Source organism: Scomber scombrus, chromosome 6, assembly GCF_963691925.1.
Source record: "Scomber scombrus chromosome 6, fScoSco1.1, whole genome shotgun sequence".
NCBI lineage: Eukaryota > Metazoa > Chordata > Actinopteri > Scombriformes > Scombridae > Scomber > Scomber scombrus.
The window spans coordinates 21,542,217-21,558,682 of NC_084975.1; the positions used below are offsets into that span (position 1 = coordinate 21,542,217).

General features: G+C 39.9%; 1 protein-coding gene across 1 annotated transcript in view; it reads right to left on the reverse strand.

Annotated features, from left to right (window-relative positions):
• The window catches only part of LOC133981396 (PDZ domain-containing RING finger protein 4-like), a 47,111-nt gene that overhangs the window by 18,783 nt on the left and 11,862 nt on the right, over window positions 1-16,466 (reverse strand). The window contains exon 2 of the mRNA XM_062420050.1: window positions 2,191-2,444. Coding sequence (XP_062276034.1) covers window positions 2,191-2,444 — 254 coding nt within the window. The remainder of the gene's footprint in view (window positions 1-2,190; window positions 2,445-16,466) is intronic.

Genomic DNA, 16,466 nt, shown 5'->3' on the forward strand with positions numbered 1-16,466 from the left:
ACAGACTACTGAACCCCCACTGTGACTCATGTGTTCAAGTGATGAAGGAGTAACAATTTTTCAAATACATGACTTAATCTGTGGTGAACTTAAATTGCAGGGCTGCAACCACAAATGTTTTTCATGACTGATTAATCTGCCGATTATTTTTTCAACTAATCCATCAATTGTTTTGGCTGTAAAATGACAGAAAATAGTGAAATCCCTGTTTAACTTACTAAGCCTTGGGTGATGTCATCGAATGTCTTGTTTTGTCAACAGTCAAAAACCCAAAGATTTTCAGCTTACAATCATACATGACACAGAAAACATTCTCACATTGGTGAAACTGCAACCAACAAATGTTTGGAATTTTTCCTTTAAAAAGTTACTAAAACTTCTATTCAATTATCAATCAATTATTACCGTACAAACGGGTAAATAAGTCTTACTGGTGTATAAGACACAGTCTATTTTGGGGGGTGTCATGTTGTCAAAAATGCTTTCTATTACTTGTTTATTTGAATGCATCAGTAGCTATTCATTAATAAACACCTACATTTATACAAGTTACATTTTCAATCTACTCTTATCTGAAACACAATAAAAACACCTGAAACAGTGTGTCGGTTTAATGGGTGGGCTAACTTCCGCCTCGTTCGGGTGAGGCTATGAGTTTCAATTACACCTTTTAAAACAACATGGTAAATTTTAATAATTGATACAGTGTGTAGCTGTATACTTACTTGAGTCCCAAAAACTCTTTGTCATAGCTGTCACTGTGCACAAGTATTGCACCCAAGTCACTGTAAGGCTCACTCAGCTGCCAGTCCCAGAGTGAAACAAAACATCATCCTCTGTTCCAGCCAGTGGAAAAACAACAAATTTAGTGAATCTTTTAGGCTTAAGATCTGTGCTCTTGTGTGTCGCTGCCACAGCGGTGCGCTTTTCCACATCACGTTTCAACATCAGTTTGGTCTGTAAATACTGACACATCACAGCAACTAGTGTCCTGAAATACTTCTGAGCATCACACTGAATCACCACCCACCTGTGAATTCTTCTGTTTGTTTTTTTTAATCCTCTGTACAACATACAGAATTAACGGGTCATCAATATCCATTTCATTAGCTGCCGACACAGCTGGAGCGGGGAGCGCTTGCTTGACACCGCTGTTTACAGGATTTTATAGAGCACAAGTGTGGATGTTCACATCGTCATCTTTATAGTTATAGTTATTGATATAGTTATCGTTGTAAGTGTGGACGGCCCTTTACAGACTTATAACCGTATCCAGATCAGACCTCTCTCTGTATTTTACTGGTGTATAAGATGCTCCCCAATTTTAAATAAAAAAAAAATCATGTCAAAGGTGCGTCTTATTTATTAATTATATTAATTAATTTTCTGTTGATCAACTAATCATTTCAGCACTATTAAATTGCTGATCATATAGCTTTTTCTAACTTAATGTTTTGTATTTATTAATACATTTGATTTAAGTACAAACCAAATGTTGAAATTCCAACCACACTTTACATAATATATATATATATAATATATTATACACCACACTTTACACATATATTGTAAAGTGTGGTGTATAATATATTATAATTAGGATAAAATACCCATTTATTTATTTATTTATTTTGTATGTACTTGGTGGGTCCTATTGCTAAAAGGGAAATGTCTGCTAAGACGTGAAGGACAATGAGAAGCTAATTTATCAAACAAATCTATATTTGTCAGAATAAACTTAGCAGCAGGTTAGAGAGTTCATTTGTATTTTAGAGGCGACCTTCTTACTTGTAATGCCAATCCTGCAAACACTGATATTTCTGCTTCATAGCTCATTAACATCCCTCACCACATTTTTTCCTCCTTTATAATTTCCATCAGTCACAGCCAAAGTCAAAATAGGGACACAAAAACAAACACTGCATTTTTCTTTGTGGCACTGAACCAAAATAATTTGTAATTGTATCATATCAAATTAAATTGAAATAAATGTAATATATCAAATCACTGACCTGCTTAAAATTGTCTTTTTTTCAGTCATTATGTATCGTGATTCACATTCATTTGGCCTAAGAAAGAATGACTAAGACTCAGTGTCTTAGTAAGTATTGTTGATGTAATATGGGAAAAGCAAAGAATTTCAAAGTTTCTATGTATTTACAGAAGTGTATAATTATTAATCAAACAAACCTGTCAGAGAGCATGAAGGGACAGACGTCAGGCACAGGAGGGGTTGAAGGCCGGAGCTTTGCCAGCGCCATGATGTGTTCAAAGGTGATGTCAGTCTGAGTGCACACATCCACCACATGGATTTCCTGAGGGGGGCCATGGGGTCGGCCACTGGGGGTCCGCCTGATGACCTGAACCACGACGGGGTCCTTGGCAGTGCGAAAGGTCTCCACAGTCTCCTCATGGATGGACTTGGACAACTCTTTCCCATTCACCTGAGGAGGACAGAGACAAATATACTGTATACTGCGTATATTGTGTGTGTGTGTGTGTGTGTGTGTGTGTGTGTGTGTGTGTATGTGACATGAAAAGTCAATGTGCTTCTTTTATTATCTGTATTTTGTTGAGCTTTTGCTGTAGAAGCATTTCATGGAAGCAGAAATGCTTTTGGGTTAAATGTTATCTCAAAGGTTCATCTAAGCTTTAGTGTGCAGACTCAGATGACCAGCAAAAATGAAAAAAAGGAAGCAAAGGGACAGCTAATATTACATTTTACTCCTATTAGCTTTTCATAAAGTGACAGAATGCAGGTCGGGGTCTGATAAATGGATGTAAAACTCTAATCTAAATATACTGGTTTACAAATGGATTTGTCAGGCACACATATCACAACAATATCACATACAAATCACATATTAAATAAGTATATAAAATATTTAAATTGAAATACAAATAAATTCACCAATATAAATACCTCAGTACCACTTTCCCATGTTGCTACAACAGATCTATAGGTATACCAGTGTGGATCCATCCAGATAGCTATTTTTCTCTATTCAAGAGACATGATCAAAAAGAAATCTTTATGAATGCACCCTTTGACAACACAGAGCACATACAGACAAAAACAGTTTGATCCAACATTATCAGAATGTTAGATCAAAGCCCAAATAGCCTCCTCAGTCCATCTTCAACCTCATCTCCACAACATGGACTGAATTTTCTGGCAGATTAATAACCATTTGCACTACAGCTGGCACATATAAAGAAAATCATCGCTTCATTTAGCACCAGTAATTTCTCCGGAAGAGAAATCATAGCTGTGGAATTCAATGCACTTTGGTATAAATGCTAAAACCAGAGATTATAATTTAGATAACCACAGAAAGATAACCACAGAAAAAATGTAGACGCAGAATAATTACACTTGCAGTTGTATTTAAATTTGGTTTTGGAGGGGAGCATTTTGCTTGCACGGCAAGCTGAAATGAGTCAAAATGATAACTAGGAAAGTTAAAGAGGGCATTTATATTCGCCAGTGTCAGCCGTGGACAAATTTAGCCAAGTTGTCAAAAGCAGCAGTGTTTCATGACTCAAATCGCAAACTCTTGTTAAAATGCAATGCACAAGTAGGAATAAATACACATAGCCTAATTCTTACAAAATGACCTAAATTCACGAGCAGTCAACAGTCTCAAGTAATTCTCGCTGTGTGTGTGTGTGTGTGTGTGTGTGTGTGTGTGGTGCTTCTAAATGGACACTGAAGACACAGAAACCACTGGGGAACAACAGAGAAAGCTTCAGATATTCTAGCGCTGAGGACTGACTGTGTACTATGAGACACACTCCTAGTGAATTTGACACAGCGCATTTCGAGAAATGACTCAACATGTTTTTGAGCAGCAGGAAAGAATTGATAGAATCTGACAGCACAAAATTCTCCATAATGTCAGGCTCAGTATGGATGGGTTTTTTTGTCTCATATATATGATATGTTGGCCTACATGTTTCCCTATCAGAGATATACTGTATAGAATGACAGTCAGTTAGTGTCTTTTAACACATGTCGTTCAACTCAGCAGGCATAGCATAATACAAAGTATGTGATTGTTTAAGCACTATGTGAACAAATTAAATTGGATTTTTTTTTTTTAAATATTCCCTTTTCAGCTGGGTCCTTGTGTTAGCTTATGTCCTAACCTTCCAACTACCAATATAATTACACAATTTAAAAGGTTGGTTCACCCAAATTATATAAAACATTTTCTCAGTTTTGTTTTTAGGAGATCTATGTCTGTGATTTCTATGACCAACCAAAAACAATGGAGGTAAATATAATTTGGTTGTGGTCCTCAAAAGCACCAAATTGTATTTACAAGATTAACAATAACATCTCATACCAGAAATGTTATGGATGGATTATCCAAAGGTTTTACTGGAAACTGTTTTTAGGGACTATTTTTTTGGGTTGGTTTTTATCTGTTACTGGAAAGACATGTTTGATGGTTTTTCCCCCCTATGTTCACTACCTGATAACAGAACAGTTGAATATTTATAATGTTAAATATATATATATATATATGTATATAACATTAGTGGTGATACAATAAAACCTCTTGTTCTGGGTTCATCTCTCTGTGCATGTGTGTTTATATTAGTTATTTTCTTTCATTCCTCGATGCCTGTCCTTAGAGACGAAGTGATGCCCTACAAAACAACAAACAACTTATTTTCACAGCGATAACAGTCGCGATATATATAACTCCCTCAGCTCTTGTTGTGCTCTGGCCTGCTCCCCTGCCTCCTGACATGACCTTTGTTTGTAGCCATGTTGCATTAATCACCTGAGCAGGAGATAAACTGGGTCAACAACACTCCTGTGGAACTGCAGGGCAATTTGAAGGAGGAAAAAAAAGCATCTTTCATCCATCCTTCCCTCACACTACAAACCTTCTTTCATTCTGGTTTTTGGACACTAAGCAGTTATTAAGTAATGTAGCACGTGCATTAGACGTAAATACTGTATTAAACAAACATGGGGGCACTATAACAATGAGCTCATACAGTACAGTTCCATTGACTGTCCTATTTTCACTCAGTTTCCCTCTCTCTCTCTCTGTCTCTCGCTCAGCAGCCTAATCCTGGAACAGGGAGCCTGGTGGAAACAAAGGAGTTGGAGCAGACAAATGAGGCAGCCTATGTTGTATGACAGTCCCAGAGAAAAATGATGACATTTCCCAGCTCTCCCTCTGGTACAGCCTGTCCGGTCCAGGCTCCTCCTTCTCCTCCAAGCCTCCCCGCTTGCTAGCCGCACACCATGACCATAATAAAACAAGAGGAAACATGTCAGGAAAAAGAGGAGGGAGTGTTTTTTTAATTCTCTTCGCTGGTTTTCATGAGAGCCAGATGGAACAATTAATCCCCAATCAACATAGGAATATTAAGTAGCCTTAACTCCTACATGAGGGACTTCCATCCTTGTTCCTTGGCTGATATCTATCCAGCTAAACACACTTCTTCAGTTAGTTGTGGGGGATCTGCACACCAAAGTCCTATCTGACAGATGGGGCGGGTACCTTTAAGCCTGGCTGCAGCTTGCCAGAAATCCTCAGATATTCTCACACTGAGGATCTGCCTTCAGCACAGTCCTTGAGATGTCTTGTGACAACTTTACTCTGATAAATATCAGCTTGCATACCTGAAGATGGTGAAGGTGACTTCACATAGTGAGATTTTATGTGAATAATTTTTGCAATTGGCGAAATTCCATAGTAGATTTAATCTTGTCACCATTTCTTCTCACATTCATTGACTCCACTTCTACAGCCTGTAGCAGCTTGAAGTTTCATCATACATATTTGTGATGAAAGAGTCAACATAAATTATCTTATTTGTCTGGAATAAAAACGATGGGGATCATTTATGAGAGATCATTTGCTAGACATTCGGGCCAGGAGATGTTAAGCTGGATAGGAAATGAGCGCTGGAATGGAGTAGCTGGACCAAGACACATGTGCTGGCTGTTTGCGCATGGATATGCAGCAGCTGTAGCCAGAGGAGAAATGTGTTTTCATTTAAAGCCCCCGAGACGACCACCAGCTTTCCCACAACAAATGCAGTAAACCAGCTTAGTGGAGTATAACCAAAGGATGAAACCCGTTCTCTTTCTTTCAATTTCTCTGTGGCAGAGTCCCATATTGACAGAGACGTTCAAAAACTGTGTAGTTGTGACGCAGCTGAGTGCTTTAAGTCTCCGCTCCAGTAAATATCACCTGTCACTTTAAGCTGTTGTGAGCTGTTACAAGCAAACAAACAGACTTACTTGAAAACTTCACCAAAAGTCACTGTTTCTACAAAAACAAGCCTGTATCTGCCTACAGCAAAGCACAATCCTGAAGGTGCTCTCATCTGTGTCCCATCTTATCAATTTATCCTCCAGGTATGAGGACAACCAAGAAAGAACAAACAAGTGGCATCTTAGCTCGACTCCTCGGGCTTCTCCTCTGTCAGTGCTTCTGTCTCATCGACTGCTGCAGCCCCCTACCAATATCGCCAAAGACCGAGGGCAGAATGTAGTGACAGTGGCAGTACAGTGGGGCCAGTTTATCTGTTAAGATGTCAACCTCAGCCACATCTGACACTGCTTCTGCTGAGGGACCGTTTCTGTGACAGGAGGCACAGACACTGCCAACAGCTTGCAGGGGATTACTGATAGAAGTGATTGATGTACTTCTTCTGCAAGGAGAAAAGGCAGCCTAAGGCAGTAGACTCTAATAGTCCATTAGCTTTTTTATGCTTTTGAATTAACTGCATATATTGCTTTATGGCTTGCATGTAGCACGTTGAATCTTAATGAAATGTTTTTGTTTTCAATTTTATAGAGTATGTTGTGCACAAGAAGAACGTGTCTTTACTCGTATCCTGGTTGAACTGGAAATGCACTGAAATGAATGAAGCAAGGTCATACTTTCTACTCAAGCTGCACTGACAAGTAAACAAGGCTTTCAGATGCAGCAGAAAGAACATCAGAGGCTCATATTTAACAAGCACATGTAACCTTGGGTTTTGTGCTTAACATCTCTCTGTGCAACAAGCCTCTGTTACACACAGTCTGTATCTCCTGTGTGCAGTCACCTGCTGGTTTGAGTGGCAGCCTGTGGGGTGTTAAGTGTATGCAGGCAGATGGAGGAAGTATAACATGTAGGTCATCTAGCCTCGGGAGTGTGGTGCTTACAGCCGTCGATTACATGCCTGTTCCATCTCCTCATCTTTTGGGAAAAGGCAGCATGACCCCTCAGCGTTAGAGTCCAGTCAGCTGTGTGGAGCCCTCAGATAAATAAACGGAAGGGGAATGAGAACTGGTGACTGAACCAGAGGTGGGGTAGATGGGGACATAGCATAGTCGCTACAGCTATGCTCTGCAAATGCAAGAGGGCATATTACTACTGGTCAACCTAGTACTAATAGAAGAGAAACCTCACACAACTCAGACATATAGACTAGCCTAGTAACAATAATAATAATCACTTGAAATTGAAAATGGTGGAAGATTGAGATCTGATGTGAGCACAACTGCCACCTTATCCACTTGGTGAGAAAACCGCTCAGGTTCCTCTTGACGCCCAAATGTCTCATTTCAATAATAAGTGTCAGAATAAAATACGGCCCAATGTCCGCTACAGTACAGCCCTTATAACTGCATAAATCATTCCATGGCAACCAGCGCTACTGTCTGAGCGACTCAAGAAACGCTCCAATGACATGAAACTGAGGGAGAGAGAGAGAGAGAGAGAGAGAGAGAGAGAGAGAGAGAGAGAGAGAGAGAGAGAGAGAGAGAGAGAGAGAGAGAGAAGCATGTCACTGGGGAAATCTGACAATCCTCTCAACATCTCTACAAGAACCAATGTACAGGCCTCCTTTAACCCCTCCAACCACATAAAACACACTTCACAAGGCCCCTGGGCTATTTTTCACATTAAAGGCCCTGCACGTTGTAGCTGGGATTTTATGCCCACAGAACATTTGATGAATTCTGCCAATTTTCTTCTCTGAACATCAGTCTTGTGTGGAGTACTCCCTTTATTGCGCAACTCATTCAAAGTGTATCACCTCATTCAATCTGCTCTAAAATTCATTGACCAAGTTTTTACATAATGTTTATTATCTTTATCTGTTGCTGTAATCGCTCAGTGCAAGAACAACTGCTATAAAAGGACAAAGGAAGAAGAGATCATAGCACTCTGAATACTCAATGTCACTCAAGTGTTGAGCAGCAGGCACAGGTGGAGTTCATGAATGGATTGTGCAATGTCACCATCTACTACCACCACCATCCCTCTCCCCACATGCTCGTCCTAATCTGCTGCGTCGTGGTTCATACATAATATAGATAAACAACAACAACATATACAATAAATAAGCGCCACACCAATGACCAGAACACACAAAGATGTGCATACAGATACATATAAGATAGACAGACACACACTCACAATCACACAGAAAGCAGTGTTCACATGCAGTGTTCGCAATGCTACACATGAAGGATTGTTGGCTAAACATTTCATCAGATTTCTCATTGTACTTGGCCCTGTTTGTGAGCTGTGCGGTTAATAATATCCACGGTATCCTCCTGTTCTGGTTAAGATCACTTTCCCATGAAATAAGATCAATACAGCATTCCATCTTCATCACTAACAGATTACGACTGAATGCGAGATAATTAGTACTATCTTATTTTCTCTGGATTATGAAATTCTGTGTTAGAATCTAAATATGATTTGGGACTGTTGGGAGAAAGTGAGTGCTAGGTTAATCTGCTTGTTCAAGGTTAATGGTACATGCAGGGTATATTTGTTGAAGAGATTTAGAGATACGCATTTAATCTCTGTGCTTAACTTTTAAGATTTTGCCATCTTGGAGTGAGTTTTAATGTAAAACGGAGGGAGAAAATCAAATTAGAGTAAAAGCGGCACTTGGGTGGATGAATAACTAATGGATGAACAGCCTCCTCCTTGGTGATAACTGGTAATTGGTATGGGGGTAGGAGAGGAGCGGGAAATGGAGGGGGGGTAGCTGGATGAAGCTATGTGGTGTACGGATCAGCAAAATGGTCTGGCTGGCGTGAAAAGATGTTGTAAGGAGTAATGGTGCCATCCATATGCTGACTGAAGAAAATCAAGTGGGTACTGTCATGGAACACCTCTTTATGTGCTGAGAGTGAGCCAGAAAGGAGGTAAATGTTCCTGGTGGCAGTGTTCAACACCATAAAGGCGCAGAATACAACAAACGCTCTTTCCTGACTTTGTCTGTTCAACTGTAGCTCATTTATGTTGCCCCCTTGTGTGCAATACTTATCCTTACAGAAGAAAAAGGAGCCAACATAGATGAAATAACATTCTGGTTCATGACAGTACAACTTGGGTTTTACTTTTAGGTTGTTAAAGTGAATAAGAGATGACACAGGTAGATGACACAGGTAGCAGATGGGACTAGCTATGCCAATGAACGCCAGGGCTGGTCTTATTCATAGTGGCCTGGGGAGAATCTGAAAGCAGTAAATTGTTTCCTTCACGTTTAATATGCTCATCCTAGCAGCAAAGGCAATTAACACTGGATAAGCACTATTTACATAATTCCAGACACACTTGGGATCACAACAAAGGCGTCTGGTCCGACTTCCCCATCCCTCGCTTGTTCAACTGGCTCTTTGTCTACGAGGCTGTCGCACGCTTGCTGGTTTGGGAATGAGTGTGGAGGTCAGACGGTGGCACGTGGAGCTTTGACAGTGCAAATAATAAACTGGGAGGGTTTGAAAGGTCAGTCAAGACCCCTGCAGCTGGCCACTGATCTCCCTGTTAGCCATTAACTGGGAACCAGGTCAGGTGTGATGTCAAGGAAAGAAAAGAGGATGGAAAATGAGAATAGAAAGTATAATAAAAAGAGAAGGAGAGCAAATCTCATCTAAAGGATATTTTAAATTCCAGTCTACTTCCTAACGAAATGTCTGAAAAAAGTCACTCTAAATTTTTTAAATTTTGCACATATTGTGTGTGTGATTGCAAGTAATCTTGTGCCTCAGGATGCTTTTTAACCCTTTCCCCAGAGGCACATAGAGTAATTAGTGCCCCATTACAAATGTCAACCACCACAAAAGAAAATGACAACAGAGTGGACCGGTAAGATCTAGACCGCTTCACAGACAGACAGCGAGCAGATCTGGTCAATTCTGCCCATCTCAAAGGGAACAAAGGTTAGGATTATAGATGACTGTCTTTGGCCACGAGGGTTGAACTTTCATTCACATCTTCATATCTTAATTCAAGCACTTTAGATGTTTCAGAGAAAGCTGTTAAATGTCTGAAATATCAGGTTTATGGAGTTGCAGGATTTCAAAGCCTCTTTGGTGCTCAATGAGTAAATACGAGTTTATTGACTTCAGAGCACTCAGCAAAGCTCTACATCACAGGGATCAAACTAACATACTGCAGACACTGCAAGCTTTCTGATTTTACAAAGAGCAGTTTTAGAAGTCCGAGGGAGTTTTGTAGCGTAATTGCGTTCACCTGGCAGTAAACAAATCCTTGAGCGTGGATCTTAGAAATCAAAGACAACCTAAAAGACTTCACTGTTTGATGAAGCGGACAGCATATAGACCAAAAGACAGTAAAATGGCTCTTTAAAAGTTATTCAATTTCAGAGAAGGACACACAGCAGTACCTCAAAACTTCCAATGAAAGCCAGGGCTGTCCAATTAGGACGGCATTTACAATGAGACAGTGATGAAGTTGCTGATGATAATCTTATCCTTGTAAAGAGCAGCGGCACAATGCATGATTAAAAGGAAGGACATTATCTCAAAAGAGATAATGTAAGTGTAATCAATCTACTTCAAGGCTCCCTGCTGTGTTGTTCATGGCACATTGAAAGTGCCAGAAAGAGGTTAGGAGAGTCGATGTCTCTGGTTTTCTCTCAAACCACTCGAGTCTCACTCCTTGTCAGGTCCCACAGACAATACACAAAGGGAAGTGAGAGGAAATTGGATGCATTTTCAGTGTGTCCTACTGTGTCCTGATTGCACGTGTTGAACAGTGGAGACAGAAATGATGCTCAGAGGAGCTACTGTATACAGTAACTTAATAAAAACAAATACTGTCCTTTGCTTAAAACTGCCAGACATAAAGTATTCCATGTTTGGGTCACAACAGGTAGAGCTGGTAGGTCTAAGTAGGTCAAGGAGCGTTTTTTTCAGGTCTTGACACAATGTCTATCAATTGCATATGTGGATATGACATAAAAGTCAGGGTTTTTTTGGCTTGTTTTTGGTCTTATACTCATGAATACAAAATAAGATATTTTGTTACTAATGTTAGATTTAAGATTTACTTAATTTGACATCATGTTTGGGGCAATCCCATCAAAAGATCACATACAAACTTGCAAAGCCATTCCACTTCATAACTATTTCTCCTAAATCATTTAATCACACAGAAAAAAATAGGTTCTCCAACTATCCAAAGGGACATTTAGACACACATTCACATGAGTTCAGAAGAGGTTCAGACCTAAAATATTAATATTACAATTAAACATTAAATGGTACAATTAAATGTTTCTTTCAGTATTAAAATTATAATGATACATGGATTATAAAGCATTCTGATCCCTTCATTTATATTTTACTGGCTAAACAATGAATTCATTGAGAAAATAATCAATAGTTAAAGTAACTGTATTATATGGTTGCAGCCCAACTAAAGTCCTGCACACCTGCAAAGCAGCCACCCCACATACAGTATGTTAAACTCTGATAATATCCAACATGTCAAGTCTCACAAGACTCAAGACTGGGATTGTCATCTGTGATATGAAAACATCAGAGATAAAAAAAAGTGTGTGCTCTGATCATAGTTCAGTAACACAATGAGGAGCATCTTTACTGTGTCACTTCTGACAGCACAGCCATCCAACCTCTTCATCACACTGGATAGTAGGAAGCGATGCCAGCATCTGGTACAGAAGTAAGCTATCAACTTAGCTATCATTCAGCACCGGAGCACTGACGCATCGAATGGAAAGACTAGTTTACAGCTGTTATCTTGCTGCTGGTTCTCTATGTATAATGACACAGCTAAAACAAGAAAGTGCAAGGATTTGACTGACACAATCAGATTTGACTCAGGGGCTTCTTGAACAATGTTGAGAGTCATCGGCGTATAGCCGCAGTCCTATTGATGTTAATGGACTGAACCAATTTCAGACAAGTTTCATTGCAGAATTACATTTGGGTAACCATTAGCAAACAGTATTTTATAGAGCTGCATTCCATAAGATTTCTTACAAATAACAAGCAATAACTGAAAGGAACAAATGAAGCTTCACATTAAACAGAAAATCTTAGTTTTCAGTGATTTTCTTGCTGAATGTATGATATAAAGACCAACAGGAGTCCCTTCGTCCCTTTGTAACAGTAGGAATTAAGTAACCTCTAATAGAAAACACAGCAAACTATGTCAGCCAGTCTATTCAGATTGTAATGAAACACCTGTCAAAACATGTTTATATGACCTCAAGCTTTGCAGAGTAAATGAGCTGTAACATTACCTCGCTTTTGATGGAGAATACATTAATGAAAAAATAGTCCACCTGGCACTTTTAATGTATGCAAAAAAAAACAAGCAAACAAACCAATCTTGATTAAGAACACCTGGCACTGTTGTTGTTTGAAGAGTGCATCCAGGAATGAGTGCAATGATTTACACAGCAATACACAGCGAAGTTCCTGATGAATGAATCTGCCATTTCTTGAAGTTTCTCCAAAATGAAAAAAAAAATGTGTTGATGAACATATTGAGCTTGTGGAGGCACTCCAGAGCTGCACTTATTAGCTGGCACTTCAGAAATATTTTGACATCACAAGGAGTACGCAGGCAACTGTACTGCATCCGCTGATTGTGCGAGAGGGTGGGAGATTGGGGTGGTGGATAATGTGGTAATGGTATTCCTGTGTGGTGGCAGTGGTGATGATGGGTGTAGGGGGGGTGTTCACACTGTCATGGGAACCATAAGTAGGCCACGTATGTGACGACCAGGCTGTGTGTTTGGTGTCCCTTGTTTCATAAGGCTCAGGCTCCTCTGGCTAATGGGTATAATAAAGGATTGTTCATGCCAAGGGCCGCTCATTTATTCTCATTCCTGAGAGTGCGAGGGGGCCGCTACAGCAATCAGCCTCTACTCACTGGCTAATTCCAATGTAGATTTATAGTCCGACTGTGTAATGGATGCTCTGTATGCACGTGCTTGTGATTGTTCCTCTGTGTGTGTACTTCAAACACATCCTACCTGCACACAAAGTCGGTATTGTTTTACAAGGCTTTATCCCTACAACTGCAAGGCCAAGATTAAATTTTAATCAGCTATTAAACCCAATCACAGGCATGGCTTGGATACCAATGAAGCTTACATTTAAAGCCAGCGCCCACACCTGGACCATACAGGCTGCGGCAAAGGGTGTCATCTGTCCTGGCTCAGAGACAGGAACAGGTCACTTGTGGCTGTAGTGGAGAGGAGAGACACTCCTGCCAGACAAAGATGACAGCTGCTCTGCCTCCCCAGCACAGAGTGTGTGGTACGAGGCATAATGAAGCCAGGAAAAGGATGTGAGCAGTGAAAAAGGAGGAGGAGAAGGGAGAGCATGACACCGGACTTGAAGCCTGATGCCAGCGTTCTGATACAATGAAATGTAATGTAACATGTAGGCACTGTCATGGGTTCTGTTTTTATTTCTATGCTCTCTGCCTGCTTTGGCAAAAAGTTCCTGGAACCAAATTTTGTCCATTTGGCCCCACACATTGATTCTAAATCCAAGTTCCAGGTACATTCAGCAGTGCTAGCAATGCTGTTTATCATGACTGGTCAAAACAACAAGACAAAACAATAATCAACACTGACTGCTGCATCTGCAATGACAAGTGTAATTTTAGCAACAAAAAAAAAAAGAAAAATTGGAGAATCATGATGTTAAAGCCTTGATAAGCATTTAGAAGAAGAGAAAGCAAATATAAGAAATGAAAAGATGTATCAAGGAACTGTGAGAATTGGGGATGAGATCTGCCAAAACAGTGCAGGGGAAATATGAATAAAAACAAGATTATGGAAAATTCAAGGATCACAGCACAGCAAACTCAATCCACTCAATACACCAGCAAGCTTGTTTTGTAATGCTCCAAGGTTATGCTAAGTCTCAGGTCACAGGTTTGCCACATTAACCATCAAAAGTCATTCCCTCTTGTCTACTTTCCTTATTTTTATTTCTCTTACCACCACTAACAGATGCTCAATTGTGGTGTGGCCCTGTCAAATATAAGCCTATCCTGTCCTTAGGAAGTAGTGCAATGTGCTCTGACACCATCACATCCACTCCCCGTCTCCGCAGGCACAAGCTCCTAAACCAGACATCACAAGCTGAGGAAGGCTGAGAAGTCAGGCAACAGCAGGGTGCAGCAGACCACTTTAGCTGAAGTGGAAGTTCTTCTTTTGTTCTTGTTTGCCGGACGGTGTGCAGAGTTGGCAAGCGATTAGGTTCATTTATACCACGGAAGCCGCTTGGCAAGGATCGCCGCTCCATGTGGAGCCAATGTAACACTAGAATGAGACCAAATGGCTCTCTCAATTGGAAGGCAGAGAGGGGAGGGTGGTGTATTGGTGGAGGGCATCTGCTCAACATTTACCTACTGTTTTATAATTAGATGAGTGCAACTGCTTGGGAGCAAAGCGTCTGTTGCACTGTGATTTTCTGATATCAATTCTATGACTTGGAAATAGGTGGGGGAGGGCTGTATATGACAATTAGACAATTAGTGACGGTAATAAAATATGAACCATATTGCAAGTGAAAAGGAATCTGTGTTCAAAACATACAGACTGGCGGTGGGGTGGAGGTTGGTCGTGACAAATGCTAATTGGTCCTGAGCAGCAGTAGGGTAACCTGTTAAAGCCTGCTTACTTCTAGCACTGCCTCATGGAAACACTTGATTCACACGAAATGCATTTTCTTTATCAAAAACACACAGTTTCACCTGTCATAGCAGGAAAAGCACAGGTGTAATCAATAAATATTAATTAATTATGGCTCTATGAAGTTCAGTTGTACAAGTAAGAAAAAAAAAGATAAGAAAAAAAACAGCAGATGACACCACACCTCCTGTTTCACCACACCTCCTTCAACACTCTAACCTTCACTGCATTATAAGAATGCTCTACTAGTACCTGCTTAACATTTGAAAGTTAAACTACATGACAAAACCATCTCACAACAATTTTAATGTTTTATCTGCTTACAATGTCTCACCAAAACAGCTAAATTGACCTTGTGGTGAAATTGCTTTGTCATCTACTGTTTCCAAGATCAAGAGTGAAATTACAGACTAAACTTTAAACCAACGTGGATGACAAGTGCTAAAAAGCTGCTGACAAAGACTACCAAAAACACCCAGAACAGCTACTTAATTTGTGGTCAAGTTGTTTTGTCCATTCCTCTTTTCAAGTTCAAGAATGAACTTTCAGATATATAATTTTAAGTTGTTTGAATTAAGTTAAATTTTTTCTTTGGACAGTTTCATTTTTTAAAAGGCTTTCTGTATGTATGTAGGTGAATTTTAGCCTTCTGGTACCTCATGGAAAACAGTATTAAGTAAGTTACTGTGTCTTTCAGCGTATGTTTTTTAGGGCATGCAGGATTAAACAGAAGAACTGACTGTAATTGACTTTCAAATGAGCCCACCTGTTCACCCAGCAGATACAGCATCCATTAATAAATATGCTGCTTTAGCAATTTAGCACATGCTACAACCTGGATTTGTCACCTCAGACATGTAGCTCCACTTCTCTCACCTACTATCTATTTTTAATGTTACCTCCAGTATTGAACATAGTTGAGACCAGTGACTTGCACCCTAACTATAAATTTGAACTTAACTGATTTATTTGTGTATTCATGTTAAACATTTATATAGCCTGCTTTTGGTACAAACATATTTTTGCTTTTCTGATCAGTTTGAGTAAACCTCTGCAACAAGCAACATCTGTATTCTATAATGTTTCATATACAAGACCGGAGACTTCTCAATTGCTGCAGGCTTCAGGCTATAGTGACCATTTTCTGGCATATATATCCTGGATTCACCTGGGGCCATCACTAAGGTGTGGGCTGCAGTGTAGACATGTGGGACAAAGAAAGAGAGCAATAGCAGAACTCCCTCAGTTATGTGACTGCCAAATTCATTCCTCTACAAAGAACAGCAAGCATGATAGATTTTCCCCAAGCAACCGGTATATTTCCAGACTCTGTGTTTCCTGAAATACAACTCTCTCCCTAGAGCAGGGAAATCTAGTGGAAAACTGAAAAAGCATTATATGATGTTTTGGTGTGCAAACACACATACACACACACCTAAATAAACCCCCCTCCAGACTAGACAGACACGCAAACACACAGAAACACAGTGTCAAGTTGGCAC